This window comes from Penaeus vannamei, chromosome 13 (assembly GCF_042767895.1).
Source record: "Penaeus vannamei isolate JL-2024 chromosome 13, ASM4276789v1, whole genome shotgun sequence".
NCBI classification, from domain to species: Eukaryota; Metazoa; Arthropoda; class Malacostraca; order Decapoda; family Penaeidae; genus Penaeus; species Penaeus vannamei.
The window spans coordinates 12,474,518-12,498,862 of NC_091561.1; the positions used below are offsets into that span (position 1 = coordinate 12,474,518).

General features: G+C 43.2%; 2 protein-coding genes across 4 annotated transcripts in view; both read left to right on the forward strand.

The window, feature by feature from the left end:
- LOC138863796 (protein scribble homolog) overlaps positions 1 to 4,260 on the forward strand; it is a 16,985-nt gene extending 12,725 nt beyond the window's left edge. For all 3 annotated transcript variants that reach the window (XM_070128959.1, XM_070128958.1, XM_070128960.1), the window contains one exon: positions 2,550 to 4,260. In XM_070128959.1, coding sequence (XP_069985060.1) covers positions 2,550 to 2,888 — 339 coding nt within the window. In that variant the 3' untranslated portion in view covers positions 2,889 to 4,260. The remainder of the gene's footprint in view (positions 1 to 2,549) is intronic.
- The window catches only part of amon (prohormone processing protease amontillado), a 148,218-nt gene that overhangs the window by 67,746 nt on the left and 56,127 nt on the right, over positions 1 to 24,345 (forward strand). The gene's annotated exons all lie outside the window — the stretch shown is intronic.

Here is a 24,345-nt window from a genome sequence, read left to right on the forward strand (position 1 = left end):
CCTGGTAGCAAGACTAGAAGCAGCTGTTCCTCTTCCACCTGCAACTGTAGACTGTGATGAAGGCTGGACAACCACATCACCCTCAATAGCTGCTTGCCAGCACCCTCCAACTGTGGCACCAACAGATCTTACAGTATATGTATATAAAGGACCTAAGAGTTCTATGATAGTGCCTTGGTCAAGTGCATTTACCACAGATCTGTGGGCTGCTGCCACATAACATCTGTGTTCTGGCCGCTGCACTCTCCTCTAAATCACAGACTCTGGGACATAAACCTCTTCAGCTGTTATGTTGCCAATCCGCCACCAGCACTCCAGCAAGCTGAGCCAGTGTCATGGCTCTCTGCCCCATTGGGATGTTGGCGGGGATGCTTGTTGGGGCGGTCTGCAATTTTAAAAAACGAATTGTCTCTTCAGAATCTTAAATTGTTTTAATTAAAGTAAAATTTTTTTATATACAACAGGAATGATAAATTGGACTACTAATGAACCTGGTTATACATCGAATAAGATGAGAATCTGGTAAACTATCGGTTTAAAATGAGTTGCTCCAATGACTTGTATTTTGACCAATGTAGGCTGCATCATTTACATAACCACATGTGCATGTGTACATTTTGTGTCATACAACATATTAGTGTTATATATAGCAGAACAGCTTATAATGTGAAGGGAGAGCAGAACAAGATATTTTAATCAGATACTGAAGTGACAATGTTTGTCAACCAGCAGCTTCAGTTTTTTTGACAACTGATGTAATCCCACCATTGCTATGTATATGCACATGAAATTTACACTAACAAATCTTTATTTGCCTTCTTTTTTCTGTATTTCCTCTTTGTTAAAGTAGCTTGTACTTTACTAAATTTTCTCATAATGTAGTGCCATTTTGTTTATTCTGAAACTTATCTCCTTTATTTCTTGCTGGTTAAGATCACTTTGTCTTTGTATTTTTGCCTTTGAATCACAATGTATTTTCTGTATATTGTACTGCTGTTTAATTAAATCTTTTCACCCCATTTCTGTCTGCACTTTGTGAGTGATATTTCTGTGTCTTTTTCAGGTTTCTCTGTAATGCCACTATTGTTATGTACAGTCACTGCATTTGTCTCTTCCTTACTGTTTTTCACTAGGTTTTATCTTGAATTTTAAAGTATTTTTTATTTTATGATTTGTCAGAACTTCCGAAACTTCTAAATATTATGTTTTCATTAATCATGTGTTTGTTTATTTCGACAATATTCATCTTCAAGATTTCTTGGCAAACCCTTAGTTTTTCCTTTCTTTTGTTTTTGAAATTATTTTGATTGATAGAATATTGTTAAAAGTTATTGTTTGATAATTAAAACTAAAGCTGATGAGTTTAACTGTAATTAAAGACGCATTTTATTTTTACATCTTCAGTTTGATAATGAAAATCAAAACCTTTTGAGAAATAGTTATACTAGTAACACATGGAATAAACCAAAATATGCAAAGTAGTACCCTAAGCAAGATGCTGTGAATATTTAAGAAAAAGTCATATGCAATTATAATAAGCAGATGTTTATTCATTCACAAATAAATTTCCACTGCTGATTCATTAACATTTAAAGCATTAATTGAGGGAATGGCATTATTATGTGAACTGTTCATCAGATTTATTCCATATACATTGCCTGTTTTCTGATAGCAAGTATTTTCTGTTTTTGTACATTATTTTTTCTGTTTGCTAAATTTTATTTTTTTAAATTTTTATTTTTTATTTTTTATTTTTATTTTTAAAATATTTTGATGTAATGTTGCTATGCTATCTAACCTACTGGTTCCTAGAAATGTATATCTATCTGTAGTTCATATTATAATATAAAAGTGTTAAATAGTTCTGTATATCCTTTATGCAAAAAAACGGCTCAAGAACAGGTCTGAAACTAGATCTGATTGTATGGCTTTTTGAATTATGTTTGTGAATATGTATTTTTTATATTTTAAAGTACTGTATTTAGTAACTAGTATTTCATAAAACTGTTAGTTTGTCTTTTTTACTTGTTTTGCATGTTTGTAAGTATAGTTTATTGTTATTTCCATGTGAATAAATGCAGAGCGTAACTAAATAATTAATAGTTTAGAGATAGAATAGATTAATATCTTCTGAGCTTGTAGTTGTCCTTTTTCCCTGCTTAAAACAATAAAAAAGCCGCTTATTTAGAATCAGTGCTCTAAAAGGTTTGAAAGTCGGTGAACAGGCTGTAGATTTGGCGCATTATAGTTTTCATAATCGTAGTACATTTGCTGTAGTATTAGAATAACATACACTTCCATATGAAGTATCAAGAAGATAATCTATTCATTAACAGAATAGAAACTGATTGCTTAGAATTTCATTTGATTTTTTCTTGTTATGCATTGTATTTATTGCTCAGTGATTTTGTTTGTAAATGTAAGGAAAATAGGGAGAAAAGAATTGCCATTAATTTTGTTTCTATTATATCATGTCTTAGAAAGCATCTAGTGCTCTTACAATATTGTGCTTGGTGTAATATTAACAAATTCCTCATATGTTCTTCCAGGTGGAGACTTGTCGGGAGACCTTAATGACTCTTTCTCTGACTGACTGCGAAAATGCGAACACAAATTCAGATGCGATAATGAAAACAACAAAGGTGAATGATGAGGGAGAGGAAGCACATGAGACTGGAGGACAGAGAGATGGTGATAACCAGGACAGCCACAGAAAAAAGGTGAAAGCCAACGAGTCCCTGGATGATGGTGTACATTCTGCTGGAAACTCGACTGATGACCAGCTTGCAGCCGATGGGGCTACCATGTCAACAGACGACTCGGACCATGATGTTTCCACGCCTCTACCTCAAACAACTCCAGATGAAAATGCAAATAGTAAATATTAAAGGGGTATTTCCATTCACGTTCAGTCTGCATCTTAATAAAGAAAAAAAAGATGAAAAAAGAAAATATACTTCAGTTGTGATTTGATTGTAATATCTATCTATATATATATATATATATATACATATATATTTAAAAAATGCTAACAATCTACAAAGGACTTAATCCTCCAATTCTTGCGACGACATTAAACTATGGTGACCTAAAACTTCAAGCAGTAGAATGTGAATGTTATGTGGTACTGTGACATGGTCAGTGATTGTGTGCTTGAAGGAGTATACATATCATAGCTTTTTTCTGTGTTGTCCAGTTGGAAAATGATTCCTGATCGTGAAAATTTACTGTATTAGTCACATTTCATGCAGAAATTGAAAGAGGATTTATGGGGCACTGATCTTGAATTATTTGGGGCACATTTTTTATCCAATTTTTAAAAATGTTTTGTGACTTATTGTCATTTTTAAAAAGGGTTGCCAAATGATTTTGAAATGATTGATGTAACATTAGCTTTAACTACTATGACCTGGCATTTATCACATGATCATTGAAAATGAGGGGGAAAAGGGGGAAACATAATTGCCTTAAAATCAGTTACCACTTGATTCAGCGTATATGAAAGATATCTGTTTAAAGCATTTTAATGGATGGATTGTTAATGCATTTATGATTGGTAATGATTAAACAGGCATGAGTTGTTGTCGTTTTACATCAGATCTTTAAGGAAAGTTTGCAAAGCTTTAGCCAGTAGCTCTAAAGCATTGTCAAGCAGCTTTACTGTTCGGTGAATGTTGATGCAAGCTATAAAAAAATTGTTTCCTTAATGTGGATATACAATCAATAGTTTATATTCTGATTGTCGGAGTTCATATGTGTGAATGCAGGTGTAAATATTGAATGAGACAATTATAACATAGTTATTAAGAGTTCTTAAGATGTTTTGTAAGGATTTTATATTGACCAATATCATGTGAACATCCAGAGTCTGTCGTGTAGTTTGTACCGGGAATTATGAGTGAGCCAATTTTAATCAGTTATGGTTATTTCACTTCTAATTTTAAGATTTTGTTTTTAGATCAACCTGTTAATTGTTTAGATTGTAATTATGGAATTGTAAAGTTGTCATTTTGGACTATCACAGTTGCAGTGTTTTAGGTTACCTAGAAAAGAACCCATAGTGTAATTTTTCTATAACATGTCACATGTCGGGTCCACTGGCGATTCCAGAGAACTTGTAAAAAGAATTATACTGCCTCTGTGATTGATCAAAGTGTCCTCCTTTCTGTGCAGCTTTTTCCTAGCACTGTGAGCAAGCTATGTTCATACATACGAAGATAATCTTTTGTAAATAAAGAGTTATACCAGATAAGTCGTGAATTTTTGTTTTCTTTGATACTCATCAGATTTTACATGAGAAATGATGATTGTAGGAAATTATTTATTAATAGTGGACATTGTCAACAACAGATAATTTCAATTTATACTAAGGTTACCAAGAGGCAATTGTATAAAAGTGATATAAGAAAATGTTTCCTGCCTTGTATAAAAGCTTTTTCTGTTACCGAACAGGCTGGAGTACAACTAAAATACCCAATTTTTATGCCACATACAGATTGATCTTCCAAAATAAGGACGTGTATGATTAAGAACTTAAAACTTTCTCCAAATACTGGAATGCTCTCTCCAGATGCTTCTCTTTTTATGCCAGTAAAATCCCTGTTACAAAGAAGCCCAAAGGATTGCAGTGAAAGAAGTTTATCCATAGAATAACTATTATGGTGCTGCAAGTTAAATTTCAGTTATATGTCCATTAGCCAACTGTTTGGACAATTCATTCTGAAACAAATCTCATACTTGGCAAATGAATGCTAAAATGATAATCAAAATAAGGAAAATAAGTTACCATAAAAGCAGTGCACACATGAGATACCAAACACAGGAGAAGAGAAAGACATTGCAAACAAACATTAACATTCTATTCAATAGCTCTAAGTTTGGGAGATAGAAAAATGTGACAGTAACTGCATTGATGATTCAATACACTAAAAGAAATGTATCACAAGTGCACACCCCAATTCACACAAATTAAACTGAAAAAGAATATGTTCAAATATAAGTTATTCATAATAGTAATCGTTTGGAAGATATTACATAAATATGGGTAATGAATTAGAAACTACAAATAAATACCATTAATACAAAAATGTCAAGTCCTTCCAGAGCTGTGAGGAAGTTTACAATAGTTTCATTGAACAATGTTGGGTAAGCTAAATATAAGAATTATGGTGACAAAAATAATAATGATGAATGTTATGACAATATAAATGCATAGCAATAGCAGCAGCAGCAGCAGCAAAAACATAGTAGTAATGGTAATAATGATAATAAAATAATAAATAATAATAAAAAACAATAAATTACAATGCAAGTGCTTATAATTGATTGTGGTGCTAAACAATATAATCACGATAATGATATTGGTTGTAGAATAACAACGATATAAAATTAAACAAAGCTGTAATAACAAAAATACTAATAAAAATAAGATCAAATGCCACTACAGTCAAAAGTGAGGTGTAGCTCCACTTTGTAACATTGCTACAACGCGGATCTAGCATAGTATGTCCTTCAAACTAAGGGGTTGTTTTATGAGATTGGTAGCAAGGCGTGAAATGCAGCGCAAGCCCACACACCCCGAATTCTGTGCCTGTTGTTGTCGTATGGGGATAATGCTACTTTCAGTATTCCACGTCGTGCTCGTTCAGACAACTTGTCAGGACCGGGGGCTGGATTTCAACGGATATTTGTCTGCTAAACGGAAACAAAAGATGACCGAAAGGTGGTGACGTCACTACGGGATTTTCATCGGAAGGCCGTATTTTTAAATTTTATATGACTACAGATGGTTTAATATAAAAGAAAAGTGGTAAAAAACATTATTGAGATATTTTCCTATGTTCAAATAAATCAAACAAGAAAATGCTGAAACCATTGGTATGAACTGATATGATGTTGCAGACCGAAGGCCATCGAGGCGGAAATTTTATTCGATGTCACGTCAGCTGGGTCTTCCAGCTGGGCATCACCAAAGGTAGAACCACAGTCCCATGGAGTGACTTTAAACCTTCAGTCCTACAACACACTCGCTATGAATAGTCCTATATTTTTTAGATAAATCGTTTACTGAATAAGAATATGTCGCATTTTCTAAGTTACACATCTAATACATTTTCTACAGAGAGATGCAGGTGCATTTTATGTTGCTGAATGTTATATTATTGACATGGTAATGTAATTATTGTATAATGTTTTATGCACTGCAATAAACAAGAATGTTATGCAGGGAATCTTAGTCACTAGACTCTGATCCTACGCATCGTAAATGTAATCTAATATTTATCAGTTTATGATAGTGTGTTGTCCAATTTTATTATTTATATTCGTTTTCTTATTTGGTGTTTAGAGAACTGGAGAAATACTGCTACGGAAAAGCGGTCAGCTCGCGTTCGGAACCTCAAAGACCTTTGCTGCCCAGAATGCAACCAACTCGAAAGTAAAGATTAAACTGTTTCATCATACCGGTGTCTTTTATTTCACTCGCAACATAGGTTTTACAACTCCTTTGATGCATAATTAACCTACCTACACCTGACAAACTCTAGAATGCCCTTTGATAACATCAATAAAGGGCAATAAAATTACCCATTACCCAATAAAATTACATGCTTACATACAAATGCTACAATGACTTCATCTCGTCCTGTTCGCCCAGATGCGAAGGAGGGTGAGGTGGACGAGATGGACAACTTGTCGGACGAGAAAGTATAGGTTTCGAATGGTCAAAACATCTTGTCCATCAAGGAGTTGTGAACGCAGCATAAGAAGACGAAGAACGAGGCCCAAGGTAGGGGACCACTTCTACCTTGGACATTAACCCTCGTCTCAATTAATTTTGCAAGGTCTTTTTTTCTCTACCTTGCTTTTTCCTTCTCTTCGTCCCTTTCTATCCACATGCTCAAGTGTAAGAGCCGTGCTAAAAGGATGAAAGGTTGGCTTTATGTCAATCCTCAACGGCCTTCGTATTCCGTTTGCTATTCTCTCTTAAGTTCAAAATGTATCTTTCCCATTTGATGATTTGGTAATTTTACAGAATACCTTCGCATAACCAATTGCGACGCTTTTGGGTCGATGGATTCCTCTCTCTCTACCAACCAAATATATCGAAATTGTGCCATGACTCACCCACCCACCCACCATTAGCGATAATCTTGGTCCCAATAGCAGAGGAAGGCATGAAAGGTACCGGGGAAATTACAGGGTAAAATATAAATAATATTGTAGTTACGTATTTTGTTACACGAACGCGCCCGGATTCATGGATTCGCTTATGCGAACGAGTGGTCGTGTTGCCCACTTGGGGTGTTCACTTTTTATTTTAATGCCTTTTTCTGATGCCCTTTTGACAAGCCCTTGCCCTTTTTATAAACGCCACACCTCCAGAAGTATACATAGTAAGTTTTGGGTTCGATAGGAGCTCGTTTAACCCACACTCAAACCTCTTACAATTTGGATACTTGGCTACCCCTACCGTGACGCGCCATGGAGTCGCCACAGAAGGCAGTTGGCGGGTGACCTTGACTGTGGAGAGGTGTGAGTGTGGGCTGGGATGGATTCCTGATTTCTGGATTTTCTTGTGCTGTGATATTTTCTGATATACTGCGGTGCTACCTTGATGCCAAGTGTTTTCCCGTGCCTCATCTGTGATTTCGAGGCTGTAGTAGCAGTAGTGCTTCGTGAATAAAGGCGTGCACATGAACAGATTTTATGGCCACTCCTGTAGGAGGTAGAAATGGCCGGCTTTTCCCCATGCCCATGCCCACATCTTCTCTACGGTCCGAGGATCACTCGTCAGCTCCTGTAGTAGGGTGAGTGTCGGTGCCCCCACACTTAACCACGCTACAGATTCGTGGTGGCGAGCGAGGGATAGGGTTTTGTTTACTTCCATGCCCACGCCTTGTTTTTATGGTATTTTCTGTTTTACTTAAATGTCATGGGTTTTTAGTATTTTTTTATTTTCAACTTTAAACTCTTATGGGTAATTTTATTGTTTTATTGGGCTTGTTTTTTCTAGCTTTTTACTTCAACTTTAATGGGTATTATTTGTAGCAGGTTTTGCTGCTGCTTTTCTTGGATTTCATTTTATTGTTTTTCGATTTTAGTTGTTTACTTATTATTGTGGTAGAGGTTGAAGACCGCGACGCGCGTAGATAGAGGAAAATGGACACCGCCATCTTATAGAGCGGGAAAAATAGAAGGGGATAGCGTATAGTTTAAGATGCACCGGCCTTATAGTCACCGCTAAATGACGAAAATATAACGCGCGGTCGCCTTTCAAATTCAAAGTCGATGAGCTTGTTTACCTTGCTAGGAAAAACATGACACTGACCCACGAACGCATTTTTGCGTTCGCGAACTAGTCCGTGTATCATTACGCGCTTGTCAAAACGATATTTGGCTAATTATCTGTGTCTGCTGGTACGCATTTATACCTTTAAAGTCTTTTAGTAATGTTATTATACTTCAATTGCATATTTTTATATTTATCTATACCCTCATATCGAATCCTGCGCATCGAGTGTTTCACACTTTCTTGCGCCAGCCACAGGTTGACAGCTCACCATACCGCTCATTTCGAGATTGAAAGCCGGTGAGAAATGTTGCGTTTCCAATGTTGTGTTGATTCTGGGTTCTTTTTTAAGACCTTTACAGTGGCATCGGAGAATAATTCGACTTCAGTAACCATCCCAGTTTTATATCTGAGCCCATCAAGGACGAAAAAGGTGATTAAAATCGAAGCAATCCCAACAGTACAAAGAAACGAAAGTTTCACGTTTCCGGATATAAAGGTATTTGGTTTATTATTTTACGGTGTGAATGCAGCTCTGTCTTGCCGTACATACCGTGGTGGAGAGAATGTGTCCTGGGGGGTGTTGGGGGGCTTGCCCCCCATTAACCCTCCCCTCGGGCAGTGCCCGAAGGGCACTTCTAGTCACGACAATTTATATTGATAGATTAGGTTGGTTGGTTTATTGGTCAATACGTTTTTGGGGGTTGGAACGTGTGAATTCCCGTAGATTTTTTGCCGAAATGTGGGTTGGGTTCCCGTAGATTTTTTGATTTATTTCGGGTCAGTCCGTAAACTTTCAAAGATGGCGGTTACATCCGTAGAGTTTCATTGGCCGATTTTAAGCGCTTTTTGTGCTAGTTTTACGCATTTTTGATCGTTATTCTTCTTATTTAAGCTTGTTTTACCCCGTAATTTCCCTGATATACTTCATGCCCTCCCCTGCTAACGGGACTATCAAATCAAGATCGTCGATGGAGAAATGGTACTCGATCTCCTGAACGATTCATTCGCAAAAGAAACAACGCCGAAAATCGATGAAATCATAGGATTTCATGCAGAAAAACATCATTTTTTTCGACTTAGTCTCTGCGAGGGTGCGTCGCGGTCTTCAACAATTACCTTGATCGTTATTCTTCTTATTTAAGCTTGTTTTACCCCATAATTTCCCTGATATACTTCATGCCCTCCCCTGCTAACGGGACTATCAAATCAAGATCGTCGATGGAGAAATGGTACTCGATCTCCTGAACGATTCATTCGCAAAAGAAACAACGCCGAAAATCGATGAAATCATAGGATTTCATGCAGAAAAACATCATTTTTTTCGACTTAGTCTCTGCGAGGGTGCGTCGCGGTCTTCAACAATTACCTTTTATTTATTTCTGTGGTGCCTGTGTATGTGAACTGTGCTTAGTGAATAACGCATTGTCCTTGTCCGCAGGGGTGCTGGTATACTGCCAGTGTGTCGTGCCCAAAGTGCAGTGACGTGGAGGGCTGTGGGCCAGCCTAGTATAGTTTGTGGTCGCAAACTTCACAGCCCTACAGTTCGCAGTTGCTGCCTGCCATGCCCCTCAATAAGACCTTGCAGCCAAGGTCTCGCCCACCGACCCCGGAGGACGCAGGACTTGAGGACGCACCACCCATGGCTTCGGGAGGTGTGCTGCCTGATGCCCGGGCTATTGCGGCTAGTGTCCTGGAACTGCCGCAAGCACAACTGGCCCAATTGGAAGCCCGGCTCATGGACCGTCTGGGTGCGCAGATAGGGGACCAGCTGACCCGCATGCAGGCACAGATGCAGTCGCAGTTGCAGTCACAGATGCAGTCTCAGTTGCAGTCACAGATGCAGTCGCAGTTGCAGTCACAGATGCAGTCGTAGTTGCAGTCACAGATGCAGTCGCAGTTGCAGTCACAGATGCAGGCGTTGGCGACTCTCCTGAAAAGCCAGCAGCCCACACTGTCCACCGCTGCCGAGGGGATGGTGACAGCCGCTGCTGCTACGCTACCACCCTTGTCAACCCTTCAGCCTCGTAGCGAGGAGGTCGCTGAGCAGCCGCCTCGTCTGCCTCCACTTGTGACTGTAAGTACACAGCGTCCTGCACCTGTAGCCTCGTACTTGGCTCCTGTGTTGGGTGGCCAGCCAGATGCTGATGCAGGAGACAGGAGAGACACCCTAGGGCACCAGTGGGTTACAACTGCTACCTCTAGAGAGTCAGCTTCCTCGTCTGCAGCCGGATTGCAGCTACCACCACCCATGTTGTCGGGGGCCGTACCGGGCCTGCGGCTCATCTGCAACCTTCAGTGCTGCCTCAGTCGACACAGTATAGGCTGCACCTGCAGCAAGCTACAGCAGTCTCGCAGCCCCCTGCCCATCTACACATGGCACCTCCATTAGCTGCGAATTGTATGCCGCCCTACTCCCAGTCAGTGCCAGCTCAACTGTGTGGTCACGCCTGTCCTCGCTCTACACTGGCCAGCGAGCGTGATGAGGTGCCCGTCTTTTGTGGTGAGACGCCTGCCTCCCTGGGTATTCAGCGAAGTCAGGAGCTGGAGTCCTGGATATCCAGCATCAAGCTTTCGACCCAGCCTGCCACTTCCGAGGCTTACATCCGCATGGCACGTAGCAGGGTAAGTGGATATGCCTGGTTGGTGCTAAACAGTCCTGTGTTCCCCAGCATCCAGGACTGGGTGAGTTTCAAGGCTCAACTCCGGGACCAGTTCCGTGGTGTGGCCACGGCTCAGCATTTTTACGATATACTTAGCCAGGCAAGGATGGCAGTAGGTCAGGGGCCGCTGGACCTCTTTCGCTCAGTGGAACTGGCAGTGCAGCAAGGTGTGTGCAACTATCCACAAGACATCGGGAATGCTGAGGGGCTGATGCAGCGCACCTTCCGGGAAGGACTACCAGGTTGGCTTTGTGGACAGCTACTCTGGCACGACTTCCCCTCTGCTCGTAAGATGGCCGAGAAGTGCCAGGCCGTCTGGGATTCTGTGGTTGGGGCGAGACACACCCTTCCGGATGTTCACGGGCTCCTGAGGATGGGGCCACCTCAGCCTAGCACGTTACAGGATGGTCCTGGGCTTGTACCACCCAGGGCAATATCCTGAGTCAACCACACCTGGCTTTGAGTTTTACAGGGACCTTCTACCTCAAGCGGCGCTGGTTGGTGGGACACCTGTATCCGCTGTTCCTGACACAGGTTCACAGCCAGCTCGAACCCCTGCCGCAACATCACCCCGCAGATGGTCTCGCAGGATGGGAAGTCGGCAGCGACCTTGGTGTGACTACCATCGGATGGAGGGCCATCACACCAGTGATTGCTGGGCAAGAAGAGGTCAGTGCTACAATTGTGGTGAGACAGGGCACCTGAGAGCTACGTGTCCCTTTGGCCAAGGCTGCTTGGGTGGAGTGTCCAAGCTTGCGGGCAGCCGTGCTAGCTCAACAGGAACTGAACAGCCAGCCAAGAACTAGGTTCACTGGACGGCCCATGATAGTCCTTGAAATGGAGGGGTAGCCGTTTTCCTGCTTTTTAGACACAGGGTCAGAGGTGACGATGGTGAAGAGGGAGGTCGCTACACGCCTACCAGGAGTCCGCTTGCACGCCAGCTCAATAGCTTTACAGCGCGTCAGGCCAGCCGACCCCTGCCGTGGCAGAAGTGGATCTTGCCTTCACCATCCATCCGAAGCTGAGTGTCACCCATTGGACCTGTGTTGTAGAGGGTCTTTGCTTCCCTGGCAACATCTTGATGGGAATGGACTTGTAACACCGCTTCCCTGTCCGCATGGTCCTTGAAGGTCTCTCTGCCAAGAACTACGAGGAGTTGGATGGCTGCCGTCACAGAATATTGTTCACCAGAGGGGGCACAACTGGTTATCATGTGCCTGCTTGCCATGATGTTGCTGACGAAACCCCTGAAGCAGTCGAGACTCCTGAGCTGTCGCAGTCACCTTCATCGGTAGCCGTCTCGCCTGTCCACGTAGCTGAGGAGACTGGTAGAGGCTAGGTCTGGCAAATTTGTGGCTGCTACTGTGACCCGCAGCTCTCCTCATGACACACGCCTGGCCGTTGTTGAGACCTGCACCGATCGCCTCACCGTTCCCCGCACCCTTGTGACTTTCCAGGGTCGCCGTCCCAGTGTGTGGGTTGTTAACTCGTACCTGAAGCCACGGAAGGTTCGCCCAGGTACTGTGCTGGGGTATGCTTCTTTCCTGGAACCAGAGGAGGTGGCATGCACAGTCCCAACCTCTGCGATGACCTCTGACACCCCAGACAACAAGCCCTCTGCAGAGCGCTTGATGGCCACAGCCACTCCAGACCTGGAGTCAGAAGAGTTCCCAAAGGAGGACTAGTTCTTGGACTGTGGTGAGTTCCAGGACGATGTCTACCGCAGTACTGCATGTCTGGACTTTGGGTACGAGGACGAGGACTTCTTCGTGTTTCCGGACACACCTGCCCTGGATGAAGCTTGTCAGCATGACGGAGTTGGAGGCTGCCTGTGCTGCTGTAGACTCAGGTACTGGTGGCACTGAGGCAGTCGGTACTCCCCTTCCCATTGCCCTGGGCATCTGACAGCAGACCAGGAGGGGCAGCTGCTTGAAGTGATAGACCTTTTCCCAACTCTGTTCTCAGGAGACAAGCTGGCAGTAGGGCATGTTCCAGGAGTGCAGCATCGTATCGTCACTACAACCGATACCCCAGTTTGTGTGCGACAGTGGAGGCTTCCACAGAAGAAGGAAGTGATATGCAGTGTGTGTGACCGTATGCTGATCCAAGGCGTTATTGAACCATCCTCGAGCCCTTGGCTGTCACTGGTGGTACTGGTCAAGAAGAGGGATGGAACTCACTGTTTTGTGTCGACTACCGGTGCCTAATTCGGGTGACGACCCCAGACGCCTACCCTCTTCCCCGCATTGATGAGATGCTGGACTCTAACAGGGCGCACCTGGTTCACTGTTCTCGACAGCCGGTCAGCCTACTGGGCCATCTCTGTGCACCCTGATGATCGCCAAAAGACTGCCTTCGGTGACGGCTATCAACTGTTGCAGTTTCGCAGACTTCCCTTCGGCCTCTCAACTGCACCGACGACGTTCCAGAGGACCATGAACGTTGTCTTGGCTTCTGTCTTGGAACGTCACACCCTCGCGTATCTGGACGATGTGGTGGTTGCATTGGCCAGCTTCAATGAACACCTGCAGCATCTCCAGGAGACACTAGCCCTTTTGAATGACGCAGGGATGAAGCTAAACCTGGAGAAGTGTGAGCTTGCCAAGCACCAGGTGAAGGTCTTGGGCTTCATTGTTGGTCCTGAGGGTGTAAGACCCAACCCCGACAAGACTGCTGCCATTGCTGACATGAAGTGACCTCGTTCATTTCAGGATGTCCGCCGCTTCCTGGGTGCTTGTTGTTTCTTCCGTCGCCACATCCAGGGGTTCGCGGTGATGGCTAAGCCCCTGACAGCCCTTACCAAGAAAAGGGTGAAGTTCGTGTGGGGAGACGCTGCTCAGCTGGCCTTCACCGCTTGGAAGGCCACCTTGGTAAGGAACCCAGTGCTTTGCCTGCCGAACTTCAGTCGACCTTTCAAGGTGCACTGCGACGCCAGCACACAGGCTTTAGGTGGGGCCTTTCTTCAGCGTGACGCAGAGGGTGTGCCTCATGCTGTCGCCTACTGGTCCGGCACCCTGAAAGACGCTGGGACACGATATGCTGTCATTGACCTGGAGGCTCTTGCTGTGGTGGAAGCTGTCCGAGCCTTTGACCCGTACATCTATGGTCAACGTTTTGAAGTTTGGACCGATCACGAGCCTCTGGTGGAGGTATTTTCCAGGCGCACAAAGAGCAACCGTCTGAGTCGGTATGCCTACGAGCTTGGGAGCTATGACTTTGTGCTTTTGTGGATCGAACTCTGAACAGTTGATCCGAACTATAATACGCCTTAAAGCTCCTGAGCTTCGTGCTGTGTTGTGAAGTTTTTGTGTTTGTTCTTATTGTGATTTATTTTTACTAGTCAATTTTATATATTGATATTTTATGTTTGTGTTTTGATGTTCTTTTAGTTTTACCGTTATGATTTTAAATTTCTTTGTGCGTATTGTTTTAGGGTACTGGCCCTTCCGGAGGTTTGGCATGTTGCCCACTTAGGATGTTTACTTTTTATTTTAATGCCATTTTCTGATGCCCTTTCGGCAAGCCCTTGCCCTTTTTATAAACGGCACACCTCCAGAAGTATACATAGTAAGTTTTGGGTTCGATAGGAGCTCGTTTAACCCACACTCAAACCTCTTACAATTTGGATACTTGGCTACCCCTACCGTGACGCGCCATGGAGTCGCCACAGAAGGCAGTTGGCGGGTGACCTTGACTGTGGAGAGGTGTGAGTGTGGGCTGGGATGGATTCCTGATTTCTGGATTTTCTTGTGCTGTGATATTTTCTGATATACTGCGGTGCTACCTTGATGCCAAGTGTTTTCCCGTGCCTCATCTGTGATTTCGAGGCTGTAGTAGCAGTAGTGCTTCGTGAATAAAGGCGTGCACATGAACAGTTTTTATGTCCTCTCCTGTAGGAGGTAGAAATGGCCGGCTTTTCCCCATGCCCATGCCCACATCTTCTCTACGGTCCGAGGATCACTCGTCAGCTCCTGTAGTAGGGTGAGTGTCGGTGCCCCCACACTTAACCACGCTACAATATTGATACTATCTGTCACTATATTGTCTAATGCAGGGGGCTGTGGCTCCTACGACCCCCTCCTGGTTGCTTCCGCCCCCCCCCCCCAACCCCCACAATGGAAGACAAAGAATCCTCCATGTATTATCATTAGGGTAATGTGTACAACCGACGTGCAGGAACGCCTGATGCCAAGTAGTCCGACGCTCTCTCCTGCCATGATTACGTGGAGGATTCTTTGTTTTCTTTGGTTGCAGCTCTTGTATTAGACAGTATAGTGATTAATTCTGTGTATAGCATTCATATTTTACTAGGAATTTCCTTGGTACCTTTCCTGCCCTCCCTTGCCCTCGGGGCCAATAATGTAGGGGTTTGTAGGGGGGGGGGGGGTCTGCGGCATAATTCCTACATATACGTGCACTAGAGGATGAATCCATCGATACCAAAATCCATGCGATCGGTTATCCAAAAGTATTTTGTAATACCAAGAATTTGGTTACAAAGCTAAAAAAAGATTAATGTTAATATTCAATCATTAAAATTTGCTGTTTTCCATTTCTCTTTAATAGACTTTACCTGCAGAAACAAATACTTGCGTTTAATTCCAAGCCACTGAGTGGAGCATCGGCGTTGTCGGGCGTAGGAAAACCCATCGGGTCAAAGTATAATATCACCTGAACAAAACCAGCTCTCTCACATTGGGACAGGACTGGCAGCTTTTCCGTAGCAGCATTTCTGTCGTTTTCTAAACATTAGATGAGAAAGAAAACGGATATAAATAATAAAACTGAACCATAAACTATTATAGATGATTGACTATTAGATTGTGCGTAGGGTCAGGCAGATGATTATAAGATTCCCTACGTTACTCCCTTGTATATTGCACTGCATAAAACAATATACAATAAATTATTAAGCCTATAATGTAATAACACAACAATATAAAATGCACCCGTATCTCTTTATAGAAAATGTATTAGATGTATAACAAGAAAATCTGACATTGAACCTGTAAACGATTTATCTAAAAATTATATGACTATTCATAGGGAGTGTGTTGCAGGGGTGAAGGTTTAAAAACATTTTGGGACTGAGGCTCTGCCTTTGATGATGCCCAGCTGTTAGACCCAACTGAAGTGACATCGGATGAAAGCTAGGTAAGCATAATCATATCAGTTCATACCAAGATGGTTTCAGCAATTTTCATGGTAAATTCATTTGGAGATGGAAAATATCCCAATATTACTTTTAACACTTTTCATTTGCATTAAACCATCTAGTCTTAAGAAATAACAAAAGTACAGCCTATGGAAAAATGTCTATAGTGACGTCACCATCTGTCGGTCGTCTTTTGTTTCCGTTTAGCAGACGAATTTCCGTAGAAATAGCCCTGCACACGGAGCGTCCCGTGGCACGACGGTTTCTTTACATGTTTAAAAAGTAACATAGTTATATTGTAACTGAGATCTGAATAGCTTAGGCCTGATACCACACCACATGCTAGAATTATGGGTAATAAATTCATCTCTTGATACCTGATAGATTTGAAGATGGAAAAAAAAAATCTTGCTTATTATTTCGATTACGATACTTATGATAATAACAATAATGATGATAATAATAGTAATGATAATAATAATATGATCATTTTCTCCTGTTATCATTATTATTATTACTGTTATTATCATTATTATTATACATCATGAACATCATCTATATTCAAGACAAAAAGAAACGGTGATTTTACTATTTGTGGAGCTTTATTCTAAGGATTCCTTGCTTCTTATCAATATGTATACAAATTTGAATGTTTTGTTCTGCAACTCTACTTCGACGGTGTTTATTCATCTGTCTGCATTTTGATAAATCTAAAAACACATGTATTATATTTTTATTTATTCAAATTCATGTTCTTATTGAAAAGTAACCATAAATAATCTCTCAAGAGTTTAAATATAAATGTATGTCACGTAAATAAATTTAAACGATTATTTATCCCCATTTATCAATGTTGCCAAGTCAAGTATTGTTTCATTTTCTCATTTGACCCATGAAATAAACGTTATGTTCTCCTTGTTAACCTTTTACCGTTTTCACATGCGTTTCATGATGAAATATCTTTTAAATGATTCTTAAATGGCTAAATGAAGTTACAAAATAAAATATAAGAATTGGTATTTTTCATATTCGGCGATGGGTCGCGCATGCGTATTAACGAACTAAATGGACAGGTTGGCACGCCTGTGTGGGCGGAACGCAGACTAGCAATTACTTGAAATTCGTCAGCCAAAAAATCAAAGTACTGCAAGAATGTCCAGATAAGGATGCTGCAAATAAAGTCTATATTTTCCGGTTATGTTAACTGGCTGCGGATGGCATCATATGATGCACCGTGCAATTGACAGCCGATCCCTTCGAGCAGCGGTCGGCCGCGCGGCATGGGAGCTGAGTGGGCCAGGGAACATCAGCCGCCAAGCCTTACAGGCCCCAGGCCCACCACCCCGGGCCCGCGTGTGCGATGGGCTGTTTCCCGCTAAATGAGTTGTTCGCCTTCGGCGCGTGCTAAAACCAGGCCCGCCACTCTTTCTGAGCTTATTTACATATGTTTGCATGTATTTGCAAATTTTTGCAGATTTTTGCATACTTATTTTTTCTCAGATATAAATAAACAGACACATTTGCGCGAAAGAGGGAAGGCAGCACCGCCACGCGCGCACACTCCAGTGCGGTCCCATGCGTCGCCTGAGTCGAAAATAAATAAAACTAGGGGACTACACGCCATGTTGCATAATACCGCGGCCAATGGGTTAATTATCCATTTTCTTTTATATTTGTTATGCCTTGGCTGATGGAAGCTAGGCCTCCATGATGGCAAAATTGGGTGTGTCGATGGTAGAGATCTACACTGACTTTCTCAACGGGGTCGTGGAGCCGTGTGGTAAAGGGCCTAATGCCACCATTGCCACTAGGATGGCTCGGGTCTCGAACCACTTGTGGAAAAGGTCAGTGCCAGCTGGCCGCATCTGAGTCGGAGGGGAGGTACTCCTGACTCCACTTCAAGACTCGATTCGAGTGCACTTCGAGGCTCCAAGACACATGCAAACAAACATTCTGCACAACATCCAATCCTTTCAAATTTGAATTCGATTCCGAGCCATACACGATTGACCTATAAGCTACTTTAGATCTAATTAGGGCTATATATATCGTTAACAAAGACTTTCTATCAACTCTCCATTTATTTCCATAAATGTACTTTTAGTAAATTAAGTTCTCTTTGACATTTATTCTTTAATTGATCAATGTGATCAATCGTCTACGATTAGAGTAGACCGAGAAATCTAGCAGAATTTTAAATAGGTATTAGGTGATTGTCTTGAGTTGGCCCGGTGTTCGGCATCTTGCAATGTGAAACAATTACCCCAATACTCAATCTTGTGGAAAACATAAAACACCACCGGAGGCTCCAGTTATGAATCATGTCCAGGGTCAGTTGGATGCGATTAGCCGAGAATTCTGCATTATTGCTGAAATGCCGTAATGTACAGCCATTAGAATACAATTTGTAATTAACATTCCGAGAGGGGGCTTGTAAGATGTCATTGATCATGCACAGGAATGATGTTGGTAACATCATTGAGTTTTCTAAAAGTATAAAGTTTTTTTGAGTAGGCCATATCGCCATATGCTTTTTGGTAATTGCTTCTTGAATATGACCGTCCAGTTTTACTAGATGCTCAAGAGTTTGGCGTCCATTTCAGAAGCCGCACTGTTCGTCAGCTAGAAAATTTCTGGAATTAAAAAAATGCAATAGCCCACTGTTGGGAATTCGGTCCATGATCTTGCATAAACATCTTGTCAACGCAACTGAACAGTAAGAGATGGCGGATCTTGGATTTTCCCTTCCTTTCCTTCCTTTCCATATGGGAATAATGTGGGCGAAGTGCCATGAGGTTGTAAAAGTCTGGCTTTAATAGGCTTTACCATCTCATACCTAATCTCATCGGGGCCTGGGGACTCCTTTACAGGCTTCTAGGGCTCAGACAAGCTCATCCATTTCAAGATCTTTATTGTAATCCAAATCATCTCCTATGGCAAAGTGTATAGATTGTACCTCAGCCGCTTCCTTGGTGGTCAGGAATGCGGGATGGTAATTGTCTGAGCTGCTTGTATATGAGAATTGCCTGGCGAGTGCATTAGCACAGTCTAGGCGAATAGAAAATTATGCCCTCGTGAATAATGTTTTTAATTTTGAGTTTTTTTCTTAATCATCTTATTAATAGTGGACCAAACATGTGACATTTTAGTGTTGCTGTTAATTGTGGAGACAAAGTTCCGGCAGGAGTCTCTTGCTTGTCTAATTGTTCTGCAAGCCCTACTGCCCTAAAATGGAAGAGTGCAGGATTCGAAATTGAGATATGCCATCTACTGGATTCATGAAATACTTATACACATGATTGGTGTATCAGAACCAGTCCTTAAGGCTTTCTATTAGTGTACGGGATACGTCATATGCAGAAACTGCAAAACCTGTGGTATAGCAAGGTAACATTATTGCATCTATCATTTACTGCAGTCTTGAATCAGTCTTGATATTATTCTCAAAATTCATATTTCATATTAGTCAGATTATTCTCACAGATTTAACTCGGTAAACTTGTATTATTCAGTTGAGATAAGTGTGAGGAAAAGTTAACTATGAAAAATTCATAGATTATTTATTAATCAAATGAAATTAGCCAATAAGCAACACCAATCATACAAATTAATGTGCCACTCAAAGAACATTTAAATTTTTCATAATTAAATACAACCACTGCACCAATCTGAATATGCAACATTTCTACGACTTTCGATTAATAAAAATAAAATATAAATTCACTGAAAGCAAAATGTTATGTTACAAAATCAGAACAGGTAACTTTAGTACTCAATATGGAAATTAAAGCAATTGTTCCTATTAATTATCAACAAATTATCTAACAAAAATAATGAAATTATATGCAATACTCAAATCATGTCATTAAAATACTACTTCAATATCTTTACACAGTTACTAAATCAAAAGTTAAGATTATCTCCATTAAAAAGTAAATTAATACATATCAAGAAAATATCCGGAAATATATCTCATTAATGGCAATATATTAAGCGAACGCTTAGAACCTTAAATTGACATCAAACAATTTACTAATTCAAAGCCAAAACTTAAAAAAAAAAAAAAAACTAATACATACTTAGAGGATTGCCAAATTTATCCAAACACAAAGTTACTGGGTGTGTGCTTCATGCGCAGGGTGGTGTGAAGTGATGGTGTGGTAGCCTAGATAGTGTTAAGCGCTTGCATGCCTCCTCGCTTGTAGCTGCCACCGCTGGCTAGCCTTGTGCGAAAAAGGGAGCAGCGCTGCATGTCTCCCTTGCCAGTGCATAGCCTCTCCACCATCGAGACTTCTGCAGTGCCTCCTCGTGGCCACCTATGGAAACTGGCACCTTGCGGTACCAGGCTGAACTGTAGGGGATCTCGGAGCAGCAGGAGGCCCCAGAGGTACAGGGTCATTGCCTACCGGCGTGTGGACACGCCCTGGCCCTGTACTAACTCCTACCCCTAAGCCCCCTGGGGTCAGTGGGAGGTTCGGGGTAGGTGGGCCTTGCCAGTCCTCCTCCCCCCAGAGAATAACCCACTGGCAGTGCTTTCAATAAACGGTAATGCTGGGGGGAGGGAAATCGTCCCTCCTACCCAGCGAGAGAGGTGCGCTGCGGGCCCAGTTGGGAGGGTGGCTGATGGGGCGCAGGATGGGAACGGGAGCTCTTTGTCCCGCCTGCGTTCTGGCAGCCGCCAGCCCAATATGAAGCTTGTGGGGCAAAGCCCTAAGGACCCCCAAAGGTGGATGATGGGTCCTGCAGCCTGCCGCCTTTTAGGTGGGGCAGCGTCGGCGGGGGTGGCAGAGGTGGCGTCCACCCGGAGCGACTGCCCGAGGGTTAACCTCAGGCGTTAAGTGAGGGTGGGGGCTTGGAACGTCCGCTCTTTGCGTCAGGATGATCAGTTGCCCCTGCTATCGAGGGAACTGGGGAGGCTGAGAGTGGGGGTGGCTGCTCTCTCGGAGGTGAGAAGACCTGGCAGCGGAACAATCAGTGTAGGTGGCTATACCTGTTACTGGTCAAGCCGCAGCGATGGTCACCATCTTCAGGGAGTAGCCAAAGCTATCTCCAATAGGCTCCAGCCCTCGGTGATAGAGATTACTCCAGTCGATGAGTGTATAATGGTAATGAGACTGAAGCTGTCTTTTGGCTTCATGTCTCTTATTGCTGTGTACGCTCCTACCGATGTTTGTAAACTTGACATGAAAGAGATGTTCTACGCCAAATTTGCGTCTGTGGCAGACAGTTGTCCCCGGTAAGATATTCGTATTGTTCTGGGTGACTTCAATGCGGTATCTGGCTGTGATCGAGCTGGCTACGAGATGTTAGTCGGTCCTCATGGTTCGGGAGTTAATACCGGCAGCGAGAATTCCCTCCTTTTCCGGGATTTTGCAAGATCTCAAAAATTGAGGATTTCTGGCTCCTGGTACCAGCGGCCAAGTACCAAGTACCACATCGTTGGACATGGTACAGCGATGCGGGTAATGCAGCCAAGGAGATCCACATTCTCGTTAGTGCTCGTTGGAGGATACTCCAGAACTGCAGGGTGTATAGGAGTGCCGAGTTCTGTGGTACTGATCATAGATTGGTTGTGGCTACTCTCCGGGTTCACTTCAGAACTCCCCAGCGGCCCAATGATCACCCTAGGGTGTTTCATCTGGACAGGCTGAAGGAGAGGTAGTGTGCTTGGAGATTTGCTGAGACAATCTCTGATCGGTTCACTGCACTTGACAATCTCACAGACCCTGTACTTCTGCGGGACACCTTCAAGCGCAAAACGCTTGATGCAGCCCAAGAATCGATTGGAGAACGCCCGAGAACAAGAATTTAATCTCTCAGGAGACACTGGAAGCCACAGATGCTTACTGTGCAGCTCGTCTGGCAGGGGATCAGGATTTGCACTGTTCTCAGGTGCGCAGAACTCGGTCTCTGTTAAGAAGGGACAAGGAACAGTTGATTAGGAGTCTTGCTGAGGAGGTCGAAGGCCATTTCTTAGTAAATGACCTTCGTCCTACAGACCAAGCCCTGAGAAAATTGAATTCCAAGCCCTCTTCACAGGTGACTGCAGTCACCTGTGTAGGTGGCCAGATCGTCTCAGATCCTGTTGCGGTGCGGAAGCGTTGGACTGAGCAGTTGTATCAGGTTGACCCTCCAACAGTTAACTTGGATGTGGGTAGTGCCGTGATTCCGCTGCCGGACCCACCCATTAGCGAGGACCCATCCTCCCTAACTTTAGTTAGGGAGGCGATCTCCAAGCAGAAGAGTGGTAAAGCAGCGGGCATTTGCGGCATCCCAGCTGAACTGTTAAAGGCTGGTGGTGAACCTATGGTGTGGGGATTGCATGCTGTCCTGGCTGCCATCTGGCAGTCTGGTACCGTTCCCCCTGACCTATTGAGGGGTGTGGTCATCCCTCTCTGGAAGGGGAAGGGGGACCGAAGGGACTGCAGCAATCATCGCGGCATCACACTCCTCAGTGTACCAGGCAAGGTTCTTGCCCGCATCCTTCTGACGCGTATTAGAGACCATCTACTAAGGCATCAGAGGTCAGAGCAATCTGGATTCACTCCTGGTAAGTCAACAATAGACCGTATCCTTGCGCTCCGAGTCATTGTAGGCGCCGTCGTGTATTCGGACGTGGGCTGCTCACAGCCTACATCGACCTCAAGAAGGCGTTCGATACAGTGCATCGAGAATCACTCTGGGAGATCCTGAGACTGAGAGGAATTCCAACAAGGATTATTGAACTAATAGCAAACCTGTATACTGGTACTGAAAATGCTGTTAAGTGTGGTGGGGGCCTGTCAAGCTTCTTTCCTGTCAGTTCAGTAGTGAGGCAAGGCTGTGTTCTTGCACCAACACTTTTCAACACTTGCATGGACTGGATACTAGGCACAGCTACTGTTCAAAGTCACTGTGGAGCAACACTGGGTAATATTAAGATTACAGACCTTGACTTTGCCGATGATGTTGCTATTCTGAGTCTTTGGAAACTCTAGTGGTGGCTCTCGATGCATTTAGTAATGAAGCAAAGCCCTTGGGTCTAGAGACCTCCTGGATCAAGACCAAGATCCAGGACTTTAGGGACTTGCTAGAAGAACCTGTTCGGTCGGTACGTGCTTACGGCAAGGACATTGAAGTCACAGAGAGCTTTAATACCTAGGTAGTGCAGTTCATAACTCTGGGCTGTCAGACCAGGAAGTCAGCAGACGGATTGGCCTGGCAGCAGGGGTCAGGAACTCTCGACAAGAGTATTTGGAGATGCTGGTACCTGTGCAGGACCAAACTACGGGTTTTCAGGGCCCTGATAATGCCAGTTTTGCTCTACGGTAGTGAGACCTGGACATTTTCCAGTGCCCTGGAGTCTCGTCTTGATGCCTTTTGTAATAGGTCCTTGCGCCGGATCATGGGGTACTGTTGGCGGGACCATGTGTCTAACCAACGGCTGCACCGTGAGACTGGCACAGGACCTGTTACCTGCACAATCCGGGATCGCCAACTCAGGCTATATGGCCACCTGGCTCACTTTCCACAGGCTGATCCTGCTCATCAGGTTGTCTCTGTAAGAGACAACCCTGAGTGGAGGAGGCCTATGGGACGACATAGGAGGTTGTGGCTTGGGCAGATCGATCAAACCTGTCGGGAAGAGCTCGAGATGGGCCGAGTCCCTGCCTGGCGGCTTGCCATGAGGGATCCCAAAAGGTGGAAGCAAAAGGTGGACGCGGCTATGCGCCCCCGTCGGCGTTAGCTCCTGATGATGATGAAAGTTAATCTCCAGTGTAGACTGAGATTTCTCAAAAGTAATTAACTCCTTATTTGCTAAACTAACTTGACATATTATCAAACTTAAAACTCTAATCTTATACTAGTCCATTATATATTTATTAAAAAATTACCTTACACTTGGAAATCAAATCTGATATTTAATCCATTATATAATTCTTTATTTCAAAAGTTTACCTAATATACTACTTAAATATGAAACTCAAATCAGTTACTTATTCCATAATATAGTCACATGCAAATCTAAAAATAAACTCTGTGGCGTGATCCGAGGCGGGGATGCTTGAGCCTGTTCTAATTGATCCAAAAATTAACACAAGGTCCAAAAACCCGTTCCCTTCCACTATGTTCCATCACGATAAGGGCCCTAGATCACTTCAAATGGGATAACCAGGAAGAGCCAAAACAACATGGCTGAAATCTAGTCCGCCGATGTCTGTCACTGAGCCTCCTTTTATTTCCGATTTTAGGGCTCC